The 15,503-nt window shown below is 34.4% G+C and overlaps 2 protein-coding genes across 2 annotated transcripts; both read left to right on the top strand.

The window, feature by feature from the left end:
- The first annotated feature begins 476 nt into the window (after nucleotides 1-476).
- Nucleotides 477-11,198, top strand: LOC104086635 (uncharacterized). Its single transcript, XM_033653515.2, has 6 exons — nucleotides 477-633; nucleotides 822-927; nucleotides 4,679-4,723; nucleotides 5,489-5,597; nucleotides 10,116-10,356; nucleotides 10,703-11,198. The coding sequence occupies exons 1-6, from the start codon at nucleotides 586-588 to the stop codon at nucleotides 10,892-10,894; spliced, it is 741 nt and encodes a 246-aa protein (XP_033509406.1). The 5' UTR covers nucleotides 477-585; the 3' UTR covers nucleotides 10,895-11,198.
- Nucleotides 11,199-12,581: 1,383 nt separating this feature from the next.
- On the top strand, nucleotides 12,582-13,745 carry LOC104086637 (uncharacterized). Its single transcript, XM_009590952.4, has one exon. The coding sequence runs from the start codon at nucleotides 13,008-13,010 to the stop codon at nucleotides 13,587-13,589; it is 582 nt and encodes a 193-aa protein (XP_009589247.1). The 5' UTR covers nucleotides 12,582-13,007; the 3' UTR covers nucleotides 13,590-13,745.
- Nucleotides 13,746-15,503: the final 1,758 nt, after the last annotated feature.

The raw sequence follows: 15,503 nt of genomic DNA, 5'->3' as shown, positions 1-15,503 counted from the left end.
TTTTGTATCCGGACCCCCAAACCCAACCTCTACTACACTACTTTGGTGGAAATATACTAGAAAGCTACTTTTAAGTATTTTGTTTAAAATATATTCACAGTTTACAATATATTTAAAGATTAGTCAATTTCGCTCAAACTTCAGGACACGACGTCTTAGAGTTTAAATCTCTAAGTTCAACCTCAAAGTTCAAACTTCAGGATATCGTGTCCTAAAGTTCGAAAATTGTGTCCAGAAGTTCGAACCTTATTTCTTGAATTTTAAATTAGTAGTTCAAAAATTCAGGACACTTAGAGTTGAATTTCAAATTAGCAGCTCAAAAGTTCAGGACACTTAGTCCTGAAATTTGGGCTAGAAGTTCGAATTTTAAATTAGTAATTTACAGATTCAGAACACTTAGTTTTGAATTTTAAATTAACAACTCAAAAATTGAGTACACTATGTCCTAAATTTCCAAATTCATGAATAAATTGGTTATGTATTGTAAATTATGGATACTTAAAAGTGGCTACACTTCGCCCGCTACTTTGTCATAAGAACCATTACACCTTGGGTCGGGTTCAGTCTGCAAAATTAGGTGCAACAATGGCAGAAGCACTCATCGAATTGAATGAACTTCTCATCTCCAGAAAGGTTTGATTTTTTTTATGAGCCTAAAGGCCTAATGCTTCCTATTGAAATGGGTACCAACTTTTTTTCTTCATAATTTATTTATTCTTTTGTTATCCTTAGTTTTCAGAAATTTTTTGTTGTAAATTTCAGTTTTATTCCAATTCTGAAAAATATATTATACTTATTTATCTATTTATTAAAATTGATAGGCTACTTTAACAACTGAAGAAAGTAAACTACTAAATTCATGGAAGCAATCTGCTGTAAGAGATTTTGGTATTGGTGCCGCTGGTGCTTCCGTTGCCACTTGGTTAGGTACAATTCCTATATAATTACTTGTAAATTTCATTATTAGATAATTCTTTTTTAACTTTAGTCAAAGTATTTGCATATATGCCTTTTATTTTCTTACCTCTGAACAGTTAAATGGGTTGAAAGCTTTAGTTTAATCCAAATTGATTCATTTGATCTGCAAATATTGGTTCAGTTATTTCAGGATAGTGTTTTTCTTTGTTCCTTTGGATTTTTGTTTCGTCTCAAGTTAGTTTTAGTGGATAATCCCCCTAATACTTTTCATCGTTCATGATTCCATTGCTAGATCCTCCATCCCGCCTACACTTAAAAAAAGAAAGAAAGGGAAGTAACATTTTTGGATTTAATGAAATAATTAGTATTTTTTTAATGGTTTGAAATAATCAGTATATTTTTCTTGTGCCATATTTTGCTACACTCTGCTTCTTTCTTCTCGAAGGCTGTTCCATCAACTCCTGTTGAGGTCCGAAACATTAGGATAGGGTGATGACCGGTGTCAACTTTTGCCTTATAAAGTTAACTAAACGGGAATATAGTTCGTTCCGATTGTGTTGGATTTCTAGGCTAAACTCTAGTGGTCCAATTTGTAATAAGTATGGAAAATGTTCAAATTTACTGAACTTTGCGAAATTAGTCATATATGCAATCTGTTAAATGTTTGCTTCTAAAGGGACATCTCGGTTACCCTATATGTCTTCATTTCTAGCAAAACTCCTGTTGTGCATATTTTATTATGCTGACCATTTTAAATTGCCATCTAAAGAAGATAGGTGGAGAAAGAAAAGGAAAGAAAAGTCCAAATTTACCCCTGAACTTTGCGAAAATTAGTCATCAATACTCCCTAACCACCACCACCATAGCCAGTGACCAAGAAGAGCTTCCACCACCCTAAGGAATGGTGAACTTTTTAAAAATTCTAAAGTTTTGCAAATGGACCGTGGAAGTTGGATATCCACTTCTCCCCATCCCCCTAGATTTATGAAAACTAAGTCCTGGAAATGACAGATATTATCAGCTCTATTGGAAAAAAATATCTCCAACTTGCAGTAGTCATAGAAAGGTTTGCGTGCCAATTTCAGATACCATATCATCTCAACTATGTGTATTTTCAAGTCAATTTAATAAGAAATTGTTTCAACAATGGATATGATACTACCTGTTGAGATGCACTTTCTCTCCATTTCTCTTGCTTATATTTGGCTGTGATTTCTCCCATCAACGGTGAATAATCCAAAAAGACCCAAAACAAGAAAAAGGTTAAACCTTGTCGTTGTAATGTGATTGTAGAGCCTTCATATGGGTTGTGTTCAAACCTTAGAGGTTAGAAGATAAACATTTTCATATTTTCCCAGAAAATGAGGTCTTGTTGGCGGAAAATTGAGGAAGAGAGAAGACGATGGTCAGGATTGAAGGGTGACTTGAGAGAGGTTGCAGTAGTAGTTTTAGCGGCGAAAGATAGGTGGAGGATGGCGTCAATACTGGTTGCTTGGAGGAAATGTGTGTGGGGTCCAACCCATTACATATTGAAAGAAAGAAGTTTAGCATTTGGTAAGAATTTCAAAGGTTTACAGCAACCATAGATTTGGCCAACCACCCAATAGATCAGTTCACATTGCAATTTTTGAAATTCTATCTTTTGCTTATATCACTAATGATATCGGCAGGGTATTTTACTTTACTTCTATAAATAGAAAACTCCATTTGTAATATACCAATTCATAAAAAGCACATTCTGAAGAAATTTTTTTAGAGTTTTGAATGGCTTTGTAGTGAGGATATTTCTTGAGTGTATAGCCTCGAGGATTTTTGGAACCCACAAAATATTCACAGTCAAATAACGAGAATAAAATAAAGAAATAAAGAAATCGGGAATAAAAATGTAAAAAACCCATTAAAACTAAAGGAAAAACCTGACTTAAAGGAGCAAAAACAATATTGCTATAGTGAGACAAATACACTTCACACTTGAGTTTCACAAAAGTCCTCGAGGCTATACAAAGAAATATCCTCTTGAAATTAGGGTTGTGCATAATATGGTAAATACTGAATTTTCGTACCGAAACCGAAAATTTGGTATTTGGTATTCAGTATTTGGGTATTTGGTTTATATTTTTGAAATTTTTGGTATTAGGTATGCTATTTGGTATTTAAAAAAATAATATCGAAATACCGATACCATACCGAAATATATACTAAATTACGCAATACATATATTATTGATTATATCATACTATAAGTTACACAATAGTTTTCTTTTGCATTCATGTTGAGGTCGGCGGTACATAACGTTTCTACGATTTTAGGGTATTTCTTACTTTATTACTCGTGTATTGTTGTAGCATTTGTATTACTTTATTGCATACTCTAAGTTCAACAATTAACTCTAACTAAGTAGCAAGACATTTTCAACGATCATATTTATTCCTTTATGTACCTTCTTTCTCTCAGTTTATACTTGTTGATTTTGAATAAAGATTTATTCAACAGTCAGGTGAGCTAGACCGTTTTTATATTTGTATTTATAAGTACTTTAATTAAGAATATTAAAGTTAGCATTTAAGCCTAATAAACCGAAGTTACCGAACCGAATAAACCGAAACCAAAAGGAGAAAAGCCAAACCATACTGAATTTAATTAGGTATGGTATTGGTATAGCATTTTAAGAAACCGAATACCGAAAATACCAAACCGAAATATCTAAATACCGTACCGACCGATGAACACCCATACTTGAAATGACCTTACTAAAAAGCTGCTCAAAACTCTTAATGTTTTGCTTCACAAATGTGCTTCATTCTATGAATTTGTGTACTATCAAATGAAGGGAAGCATCCTATTTCTAGGAGTAAAATAACCTACTGATGTCATCAATGACATAAGCGAATAATAGAAATTTCAAAGGTTGCAATGTGAATAGATCTATTCACCATTTTGCCAAATCTATATTTTTTGCAAACCTTTGAAAATTTTGCCAAATGATAAACTTCTTCCTTTCAATAGGGCTGGTCCCCACAAATCTCCTCCTCTAGTCCCATGCACCTGAACGAGTGCATTACAAATTGTAAGGAAAAGCTTATCATTGGGTGTATAGTCTCGAGGACTTTGTGATGCTCGAGTGCAAAATGTATTTGTCTCGCTATAGTGATATTGTTTTTGCTCCTCTGGGACCGTGATTTTTCCCTTTTTTTAAAAGAGTTCTCTATGTTTTTATTTTCGGTGCCGTAATTTCTCTATTTTATTTCCGTTACTTGATTGTGAATATTTCAGTGGGTATTCTTCCAATGGGTTCATTTGATGATAGTTTATTTGGAAGAATGGGGATTTTCCAACATTGTCCAAATTTACACCATGTCAGCTGACTGATTATAAAAATAGGGGCATGGATGGCTAATTCCGCAAAGTGTGGAGCAAATTTGAATTTTTTTCATCTTTTTTCCACATGTCTCACTTATGTGGACATTTTAAATTGTGAGCACAGATAGTATGCCGCTGGAGTTCCATTAGAAATGAAGGGCGTATATGATACGTTTGAGTAAGAATGTAGTTCTTTTTTAAGCAACTTTTAATGGAAGGTTGGATGACTAATTTCGCGAAGTTTAGGAATATATGCTTCTCAGAAAAGCAATTTCTTTTCTTCTTTTTTTCTTTTCACTTCTCTGCTGTATTGCTTTAGCTCTGTGATTATCTTTCCTCCCTATATTTTGTTGTTCATTAAAGCACCTAATACTATTATTTCAATTTGTGTTTGTTGTAGTTACTCGAAGGCTGCATAACCTACTCCGCATCAACCTTGCAGTAGGTAAATCAAAACTCACCCTCATCCTCAACCTTATTCTAGTGGACAGGGAGTTATCTTTCTCGTGTTCTTCTCTTTTCCTCTTACATATCGGGCACCAACAACTATCTATCTGTATGGTGTCTGTTTTTGTAAAATCTGAAATGCCGAGTAAGCAGTTGATGCCTGTCAAGTGCTCAATTCAATTACATATTTAGCTTTTCTTAAAAAAAGTTGTATGTAATGCAAGAAGTAAAAGCTAAAAGAAGAATTCAACTTCAAGTCGCTTAGTTGTGGTCCTTCTTATTTTTATTTATTAATTAATTAATCATTTGTTGTTACTTCTTGGTGGAAATCTCTTCTCTTCTCACATGATCGTGCTGTTTTATTACAAATATTAATTTAATCATGCAGTAGATTGTATAGGCAGTGCCAATGGTTGACTAGCCAGATTCATTTTTTTAATAGTTGTTAAGCTTTTTGATTGTGGTTGCAATGCTCTGTATTTTTACGTGTCAAGAAGTAACCTATCAGCCTTTACATGAATAAAGAAAAATAAACTGACATGCCTATTTCATGTTTACTTGCAAAGGGCTTTTGCAACTTTGGAGACTTATAAACTCACTGTCGCACTACTACCAATCTTTGTATGTAGGACACTTAGTTCAAACTGCTGATTTAGGGCTCAAGTTTCTAAAAGAGCTATTGATTTCTACTCCAAAACAGAGATTCATTTAGGGTTGGTTTTCTGAAGTGTATTACTTAGTTTTTCAAACTTTCTATCTCCAGGTGCTGGTTGGTTCTATGGCAAGTGGAGATTTGCCAAATCTTTGGATTCAGGTGTTGAACTTATTCTCTCTCAGCATGGAACTCGTCTGCAAAAGGAGTTGGGGGAAATGTAGGTCCTCAAAAACACTTCTTAAACTTTTATATTTTTGGGCTAAATAATGAGGTGACTTGTACTCCTAAAGATGAAGTGTGACACAGTCAAATATATGCATGACTTAGTATGATGAAACTTAACCTTGAGCACTTGGATAATCACACCAACTCTAGTTATCAAAAAACAGTCGCACTTGCTCTACTTAAGTTGAAGTTCCAACTTTCTTTTCGGGTTTTCTGAAAAAGGTGGTCTCTTTCATTCCCTTATCAAAAAAAGGTGGTCTCTTTCATTCATAAAAAGAGATCAGGAACTTTTAACTCAAATTTAAGCAATGTGCTCTGAATGGCATCTTAAATACTTTTCAATATTTTATTCTCAGAAAATAACAAAAGGCCCATGCCTGTAGAAAGGAAAAAGTTCAATTTATTCAGAGAGTTCAACTGCTACCTCAATAGCTTTTACAAGTCTATGTAGGTAGGATATGTAAAATTGGGTTGTTAGGGGGGGGGGGTGGAGGGGTGATTAGTAAGATTTGCAAGATTATTACTTGCCTGAATTTAACTGTTCACAATTGTTAACGTGAAAGATGTTTAGCAAAGGAGGCAGGTTAATATGGGTTTCGAAAAATTATTTAAATCAAAGATATCTGAATTAATTAGATGTCGTAAGATGTGCATTACGACATCTTTGCATCGAGGTTTCCCTGAAATAATTTTAATTAAAAAAGATGTGCATATTAATATGGGTTACCTGAAAAGTTGAAGCTTACCAACCCTGTAAAAATATAAAGAGTTATGAGGAGGAAAATAGAATATATCTAATCACGTAAAGTGTAGGATCAATAATACTATCTGGTTTATTATTAGTTATGTATCAGTTTGTGGAGGTCAAGTTTTCATCTTTTAAGCTTGATCAGTTGGCCTGATCGTACTAACAGGTTATACTTGTCACCATTAGTGTTAGAGTGAGGTACCATGTGAAAATGTCGGAACTAATTAATGTAAATAATATCCTTGGTGACAGCTACCTCTCTTACCCAAGGAAGCAAAATCAGGAATTTCAAATTGCTTTATAGTTCTGGATATTTGAATGAGAAAGGTGCTAAACCTTTGACAAAGACAGAATATGTCATGCTGTTCCCATCTGATAAATAATTGTATACTCAAGATTTATATCCTTGAGTAGCCGTAGTACTTGACAACTTGGGGCATTGGTACATCTTTATCTCTCTAGGCTATTTGTCTGGATCCAACTTGCGGTAGGGACACGTTGACTGGTTAGTTATGCTACGTTTGTATTCTCTCTATTTTCTTCTTCTTTTGCTACTTTCTTTGGCTTCAGTTCAGGATAAGAATGATTGAGAAATGTGTAAGTTGTGCTGGATGTACCTTAGATAGAAAGAACTTGTCCTCACTGCGAGCGTCGAACTTTAAAATTTGCCATAATCTAGAGTATGACCAGAGTTTCTTAACTTCAATTATGTATGTATGTATGTATGTATGTATGTATGTATGTATGTATGTATGTATGTACACACACACACACACATATATATATATATCATCTATTTCCACCAAGTATAGAAATATGTGCTCACTCGTTGTGGAAATACATAATAGTGTGCATGGAAATACATAATATTAGGAAATATACTGAGCATCAGTATATCTCATTCATATTTTAAATTTAAAGGACTGCTAGATGAATAGCCTGTTAAAACATTGTTCAAATAATAAAATATTTTTAAAGAATATAAGGTGTCTTTAAATTGAGAGGATGTATCCTATTCATTATTTTGTAACTACCAAGTAGTATATAACTACAAATGGTCTTGTTTTTGAATTGAAACTTCTTTATTCCAGCGTTACTTTTGGCTTAGCAGAAAACGTCTTCAATTTTTACCTTTCCTCGCATTTTTTTTCTTGTCCAAAAGATCAAGCTGAGAGTTCTTGTTTTCTTATTAGAATTTTTCAGCCTTTTGCTTAGTGTAGAAATTTAAAAGCTTGTCATATCCACTAGAGCTATTTGCATTTATCCCGTAGCAATCTCGGGTAGGAGAGGGAGCAAATATCACTTTTAGGAAAGCGTTTCGAACGTTTTTCAAGGCTTTATGTTGTTTTATGTTCTTCTTCATATATTTCTCCAACAATCTAAAACCGATATTTATTATGAAAATATTCACTATTATGGTGAATTAAGAAGTTTAGTAAATGGATCACCCAAATTGCTAAACTTCTTAATTCTCCATAACAGTGAATGTCTTCAAGTGCTTGAGGAAACCAATGTGTTAAAGTGGCTGGATAATATCATGTTCAGTTTAGGCACAAGTGAGTTATCGCTCTAATCTTAGTAATTCCAATAATTTTGTCTAAATTTTAAAGTATTTACACTAGTGGGAAGTTCTAATCTACTAGATACTTCCTATTATGCGTGATATTAGGAGTAGTATTACAGACTAGTGGGGAATTGTTGTATAGTTATAATATTGATGTGAAAAATGATAAGGAGACTTCAAGAAAAAATCACTCGGGACATGGGACTATTGAAGAATCTGCAAATGGCATTGCAGAGCCAAATTTCAGCTATGCATAGACCAACTAATATTGGCAAATCAGCCAACGCCACTGTAGAGCCAATGTCTGGCTATTCATAGGCATAAACTGCCTAAGATACGAAATGAAGTTTTAGTGCTTCAAATTCTCTTTTGTCTCTGCTATTAGATTTAGCAGGGACTTGAAAATTAAGAAGAATCCTTATACTTTTATCATTATTATGATTATTTACAACAACAAACAACAAAGAGTGGTATTATTATGATTATTTCAAAAGTTAAATTCCAAAGGACATGACTATTTAGAAATAGTGGTATAATAGTTGCAGGAATTAACTACCAACACTCTCCATTTAAGAGTGTAGTTTCACTTCAAATCAACAACGTTTCTAGACAATTCGTAATAGGCTTGTTATATTCCAGAAGAGCACTGTTTGCTATTCCGGAAAGTGATGCAATCACTCTTTCGAATTCTCCATAACAGGAAATATCTTCTTCATAGTGAAATATCGCTTTTAGATTGTTGGAAAAGTATATGAAGAATAATCCATAATAAGATAAGGCTTAAATACATCTGAAACACTTTCCTAAAAGCGATAATTTTCTCTTCTTCCCGAGTTTGCCATGGGATTAGTGCAAATAGCTTTAGTGGATATGACAAGCCTTTGAATTTCTATGCTAAGAAAATTGTGGAGAAATTCTATTAGGAAAACAAGAACTTTCAACTTGATTTTTTTAAAAAGAAAGAAAATGTGAAGAATGGTTAGTTTTTTATTCAAGAAACAAGGCTACTTGTAGTTATATACTACTTGGTGATACAAAATAATGAAAGGGTACATTCTTTCAATTAAAAGACACCTTATACTCTTTTAATACTTTATTATTTGAACAAATTTCTAACATAAACTATTCAAAAGGAGTGCAAGATTATAAAGCCATTTTTTGGATGGTCCTGTGTTTTAGCACTTCATGCTTGAAGCCTAGTCTTCTATTTATGCTTGGTCTGCATGCTTAAATCTGGTTAAAGACTCATATCTGTTCCCTTTTTATCAAGTACCTTTGTATTCTGATAGATACAGTCCTTGCTATTTTGGCCAAGTTATGTACTTGCAGGGTCAAATGACTTGTGTGTGTAGAAATGATAACAGCTCCAAAGCTTAAGCGAGTAGAAGAGAGCAAGATTCTAACAAGTAAAAAATTGTTTGAATTCGAAAAATGGTTTGAATCTGGAATGTTTTTAAAGCTGGAACGGCTGGATGAAGAAGGAAAAATGGTTTGAAGATGACCTGAGAAAATGGGTTTGAATCTGGAAAATAAGGGCTAGTAAAAAAGAGAGAGAGAACAACAACAACAACAGCCCAGTTAAATCCCACTAGTGGGATCTGGGGAGGGTAGAGTGTACGCAGACCTTACCCCTACCCCGGAGGGATATAGAGGTTGTTTCCGGGAGACCCTCGGCTCAGAGACGAAAATAGAGAGAGAGAGAGAGAGAGAGAGAATGGCCGGAAAAACATTTTCCTGCCAAACTTCAAATTTTTATGGTAAAACCATTATTGTATGCCCTCAATTTTGGGTACAAGACACGCGTTGTGCCATGTCACCACCTAGTGCCTAATGGGTACATTTTGAATGGGCTCGAGTGCTCAATAGGCCACGAGCTCACTTTAGGTGTTCAGATAATAAATTTTGATAACTTCAACTGTCTGTCAATGTATTCGGCCAAAAGAAAATGATTCATTTTCAGGACATATTCCTTAGAAGTGGAAAGATTTTAATAAACTTTTCTTGAAATAAATCTTTGATACTCGTGGAATTTTATGAATCTCGGCATCTTGCTTCTATATTTGAATAGTATCATGGTAAATTCTTTTTCTTTTCTTCCCGTGTATGAACTAGTGATGTAGTATTCTAAAAAGATAGAAGTTGAGGTTTCAGTTTGATCCATTTTAACTATTTACTGATGTAGTATTTTCTCATGATAGAATGTTGAGGAAGTACCAGCGTAATCCGCCAGTATTACAGCATGTCTCCAAATACTTTTACTCTGAAAATGTTTATGATGATGATTCAACAGACCAGCCAAAACCAAGATGGCGTTTTCGGAGTACCTATGGGGAAATATTTTCTTCTCACAGGATGGATGGTGATGACTCTTCCAGTAAGAAAACCCATTTGGAGAATACTGATCCGAGGATCACTAATCTTGAGAGAAAGCAAGTTAATGTGAGTACTCCTTTGCTGCTCTTTTATATAACATTGAAGAAGATTAAAGGATATTGGGGCCAGGAGGTCTTTCTGTTTGTGCAAGGACATAGTAGGAACGGGGACAAGATAACCAAATTTATGCACATGATTGTAGAATTAATGACAAGTATCAAATGGTGATTATCCTATCTTTATACAAGCTGCCCTCTCCGGCAGAGTTGGCGAGTAAATTGGGGGCTCTCTCTGTGTAAATGAGCATAAAAAATCCTTGTTTCCTTTGTCTATAAAAAAACAAATCATTTGTCTTCATTATAGTAGAATCATTTTGAGTTACTTTTACCAGGCTTTGTATTGAAAATTGTAGATAAATGGTGCTGCTGCTGCTCCTCTAGAGTCAACTGAAGACCCATTTGATTGCATACTCGGACATCAAGTGAGTGCCGAAGAGAGTCGTTGCCCTGATGCACCTAGCGCGCTTCCTAGGAGGCATAATCATAGCCACAGACGGTCTCAAGGAAGGCGTCGGAGACATCACCATGAGAAAATGGAAGGTTGAGCTTTTTAGTTGGCCGACCTTGGCAAATTCAATGAAACTGATCTGTTACTGGGATCAGTCTTGCATGCACCTGTTAAATGTAATCTCTAGCAAATCTCTACATGAAACTGACATTACCTTAAAGCTGGTTGTATAAAATTATGGCCTGTTGGTTTTTTTTTTTAATCATAAACCTATTTAATAGAAAAGGTTTATGGATTAACTCAAGGTAAACTAGCATAATTTAATATAGGATGAAATGTAATAAAGGCAGGATTGAGTTACTCAATTTGGCAGCATTTTAAGTCGAGTCTTCTATATTCTATTTTCCCCTTGTGATTTCTCTTTTCATAGTTTCTTTTGCTTTTACAGTTTCTTTATTATCCTATATCTGAAAATGCTCCAGAAATCTACCTTTTGATCTTCTGCAAAATGTGGGAGGATACGTATAAAAAACCCTTAAATCAACCAAAAATGTGAGCTATAGTATTTTTACTTTAATCTTAGATATGGACATTTCCTTTTTTTAAAAGAAAAAATGTAGTCCGGATTCGTACAAAAAAATTACCAGAAGCATTGATCTCCATTAGCGCTGCAAATCTTTTAAAGTAAAAGATGTTCCTATAGTTTTTTCTTTATCAAACACATAATGAAATTCATTTTTTAGAGGTTATTGTAATGTGGATTATATATAGCAACTATAATATTTTAAGGGTCCGAATTAACAACCTTAAATCGAGCTGAAGATGCAATGTGTAGGGAAATGGTGTACACCTAATCAAAACCATTAAACCAATCATGAAATGCATTTGGGAGCCATAGTCAGCATTTGAGATTTGATTGTTAAAAAAGGCGAATAATCTTAAATTAGCAATGCTTTTTTCTGAAAAGTAAAAACACACGCTTGAGCTGAAGAAATAAAAATTAGTTGTGTATATTATTAATGAAGTTTGTGGATCGCACAAGTATAGCAGTAAAAATAGAGGATAAAAACATTTTGGCATAAGTTTTTGAATTACGATATGATATATAAATTACAAAGTATTTTTTGAGGTGTGACTCTGTATCCAGCTTATATTGTTCCAATCTTTCAATTATGAACCAATTGAACTTTGGCATGGTATTTACTAAGTTAAAACATGGAGGTGCTGAGATGAAGAGGTTTCAGGTTAAAATTCTCGTGAGGTGCGAGTTTGTGTCAAATTGATACGTTAGGATTCTCCTACTAGTGTGCGATAAAGGACATCAATTTAGTGGGCATAAGAATTGTAAAATTTCAAAAAAAAGTAAAAAAAAGAAATTTAAGTGAAAATGGTATTTGAAAATTAGAGTTGTGTTTGGATATAAATATAATTTTGGATTGTTTTTGAATTTTTGTGAGCGATCTGAGTGAAAATTTCGAAAAATAATTTTTTGGAGTTTTTCAAATTTTCGAGAAATTTTAAAATTCATTTTTAAGTGAAAATTAAAAATATTATGGCCAAACACTGATTTTGAAAATTAAAAAAAATTCTTATATTTCATGTAAATATTAGGAGTATATATCTTCCACTACTTGATAACAAAAATAAAAATGCAGTGTTTCAGTTGTTTATTTTTTATTTTCAACAGATCAATTAGGATTTAATTTTTGTTATAATAAGTTAGCAAAATTCCCTCTCCGCAAAACTTTGACTCCCACAAAACCATTACAAGAAAAATAAGAGACTCCTACTTCCTTTGCGTCTTTGTCTCCCTCTCTTATCCTTCATTTTCATTTACTTTTCATGCAATCCTCTTCTTCCTCTTCCTCCTGGTTTTTCCTCTCGAAATCCCGATACCTACTTGCAGAGGCAATATGTAATTGAATATATATTACTATATATACATAGGTATATACCCCCTTTATATATTCAATTACATCTGCATTTTTATCTTTTTTTCATTTCCAAGAATCTCTCTTTTTAGTTGCCCAAAAACTTTCCATATAGCATACACAATTACGTTTGATCTTTTATTGTTTTCTCAATATTTTGTTCATTGTTAATTTACATGAATCTAGTTTTACACAGACTAAAAGATAGTGAATTTAATCAAGATTTGGATACTTTTGGTATTATTGGGCCTTCGCTTTTCAGCCAAGCAGATTTATAGCATGAGGGTCCATCCTATGTCCATGAAACGAAACATTGCTATTCGTGAAGGTATTTATCCGGGTTCAACTTCGGGTTCGGATCAGCGGGAACAACTTTTGGCGGTAATGGAAGGAAACCCGACGAAGAAGCTACGGAAACTGCCGCACGTATTTGGGAAGGTTCTAGAACTTCCGTTCCGTTCCGATGCTGACGTGGCGGTGGAGGAAGGGCCGGAATTCTTCCGTTTCGTGGCGGAGATGGAATTTGACGATGGCGGAGAGGGTGGAGGAGCGGGAGGCGGCGTGAGAGTGCAGGCGGTGGAGATTCATCCTGGGATTACGAAGATCGTGGTGAGAAATGGTGCGGGAGATGGAGGTGTCGGCGCCGTCCCCGGCAGCGAAGACGAGCTGCTGTTGGAAGAGCTGAAGGTGGACACGTGGAGGTTCAGGTTGCCGGCGACGACAAAACCGGAGCTGGCCACGGCGGTGTTCGTGGATGGTGAGTTGACTGTTACGGTACCGAAGGGTGATCGTGGCGGTGAAGATTTCGCCGACGGTAGGAATGTTTGGGGTGGCGGTGGCCGGCTTGTTCTTGTACAGTAACAGAAAAAATAAAAGAAAAAGAGATATTAATATTTTATTTAAAAAGATTTTTATTTTTCAAAAATAATACTAATAATAATTGTTGTACATTATGGTGGACTCTGGGAACTTTATTCTCCATGTATGAATACTACTAATACTCCCTTTTTCTTGCAATATTATTCTTTTATTATTTTATTACATGTTATCAGTACGAGACTCTATCGTCTTAATAAACTCTTTGAGAAGACTAAGCAAATATGAATATCTCTCAAAGCAAACTTGGATCAAAGTTCAATTATAAAAAATATTTGTTTAATTGATTCATGTACGACACATACAATATTTAAAGAAAAGAAATATTTCTCTCGTTTAAGTATGTGTAATGCAGATGTTACTATAATTTCTGATAATAGTAATCTAATCAAAGGCTCTCGAAGAGCCACTATAACTCTGCCTATGAGAACAATATTTATCATAGATAATGCAATATTCTCCTCTAAGTCCAAGAGGAACTTGTTGAGTTTTAAAGATATCCGCCGAAATAGATATCATATTGAGACAATAGATAAGAATAATCTTGAATATCTCATCGTTACCAAAAATATCTCTTGTCAGAAAAGGGTTATTGAGAAGTTCTCATCTTTATCTTGTGACCTGTATTGGACAAGAATTAATGCAATTGAGGCACATTCTACCGTAAATCAAAAGGTTACTGATTCCAATACTTTTGTACTTTGGCATGATCAATTGGGACATCCTAGATCAATTATGATGAGACAGATTATAGAAAATTCAAATGGGCATCCATTAAAGAATTTAAAGATTCTTTTAAATAATGAATTTTCCTACATTTCTTGTTATCAAGGCAAGTTAAATATTAGACCATCACCAACAAAGGTTGGGTTTGAGTCCCCTGCGTTTTTGGAATGTAAACAAGGGGACATTTGTAGACATATTCACCCATCTAGTGGGTCGTTTAGATATTTTATGGTCTTAATAGATGCATTTTTTAGATGGTCTCATGTGTGCCTATTGTCATCTCGCAACCTGGCGTTTGCAAAATTAATAGCACAAATAATCCAATTACGGGCACAATTTCTCGATAATCCAATTAAGTCTATTAGACTTGATAATACTGCTAAGTTTTCATCCCAAGCATTTAATGATTATTGCTTATCAATTGGGATAAAAGTGGAACATCCTGTAGCTCATGTTCACACTCAAAATGGCATTGCAGAGTCTTTAATTAAACGTCAGTAATTGATAGCAAGACTGTTACTCATGAAAACGAGGTTGCCCACTTCTGTTTGGGATCACACCATTTTGCATGCAGCAATGCTAGTTCATCTCACACCGACAAACTATCATAAATATTCCCCGTTGCACTTAGTTTTGGGTCAAGAACCTAATATATCCCATTTAAAATTTTTTGGATGCGCAGTATATGTGCATGTAGCACCGCCATATCACACTAAAATGAGTCCCCAAAGAAGGTTAGGAATATATGTTGGGTTTGAATCGCCCTCTATTATTCGCTACCTCGAAACATTAACGGGGGATTTGTTTACTACTCGATTTGCAGACTGTCGATTCGATGAGACATTTATCCCAAAATTAGGGGGAGAAATTTGTGAAACCAAACAGAAAATTTTGTGAAAAAATGTATCATTGTCTCATCTTGATCCACGTACCTCCATTTGTGAAAAGGAGGTGCAAAAGATCATTCACTTGCAGAAAATAGCAAATCAAATGCCAGACGCATTTATCTGAAAAAGAATAACAAAATCACATATCTCTGCAGAGAATGTTCCAATTCGTATTAATGTTCCTGTTGGACAATCTTCTAGTGTCATAGCTAATGAGTCAAAAGAACACCTAAAGCGTGGCAGACCATTGGGTTCTAAGGATCGAAATCCTAGAAAAAGAAAAAAA

This window comes from Nicotiana tomentosiformis, chromosome 9, assembly GCF_000390325.3.
Source record: "Nicotiana tomentosiformis chromosome 9, ASM39032v3, whole genome shotgun sequence".
NCBI classification, from domain to species: Eukaryota; Viridiplantae; Streptophyta; class Magnoliopsida; order Solanales; family Solanaceae; genus Nicotiana; species Nicotiana tomentosiformis.
The sequence above is the reverse complement of the archived record's forward strand: the minus strand, read 5'-3'. Positions and strand labels throughout refer to the sequence as shown.

What these genes read in the sequence shown, in the direction of transcription:
- LOC104086635 (XM_033653515.2), top strand. Translation starts at nt 586, where the DNA reads ATGGCAGAAGCACTCATCGAATTGAATGAACTTCTCATCTCCAGAAAG. An exon ending in AACTTCTCATCTCCAGAAAG is followed by an intron (nt 634 to 821) that starts GTTTGATTTTTT and finishes TAAAATTGATAG; the next exon opens with GCTACTTTAACAACTGAAGA. An exon ending in TTCCGTTGCCACTTGGTTAG is followed by an intron (nt 928 to 4,678) that starts GTACAATTCCTA and finishes TGTTTGTTGTAG; the next exon opens with TTACTCGAAGGCTGCATAAC.
- LOC104086637 (XM_009590952.4), top strand. Translation starts at nt 13,008, where the DNA reads ATGAGGGTCCATCCTATGTCCATGAAACGAAACATTGCTATTCGTGAA.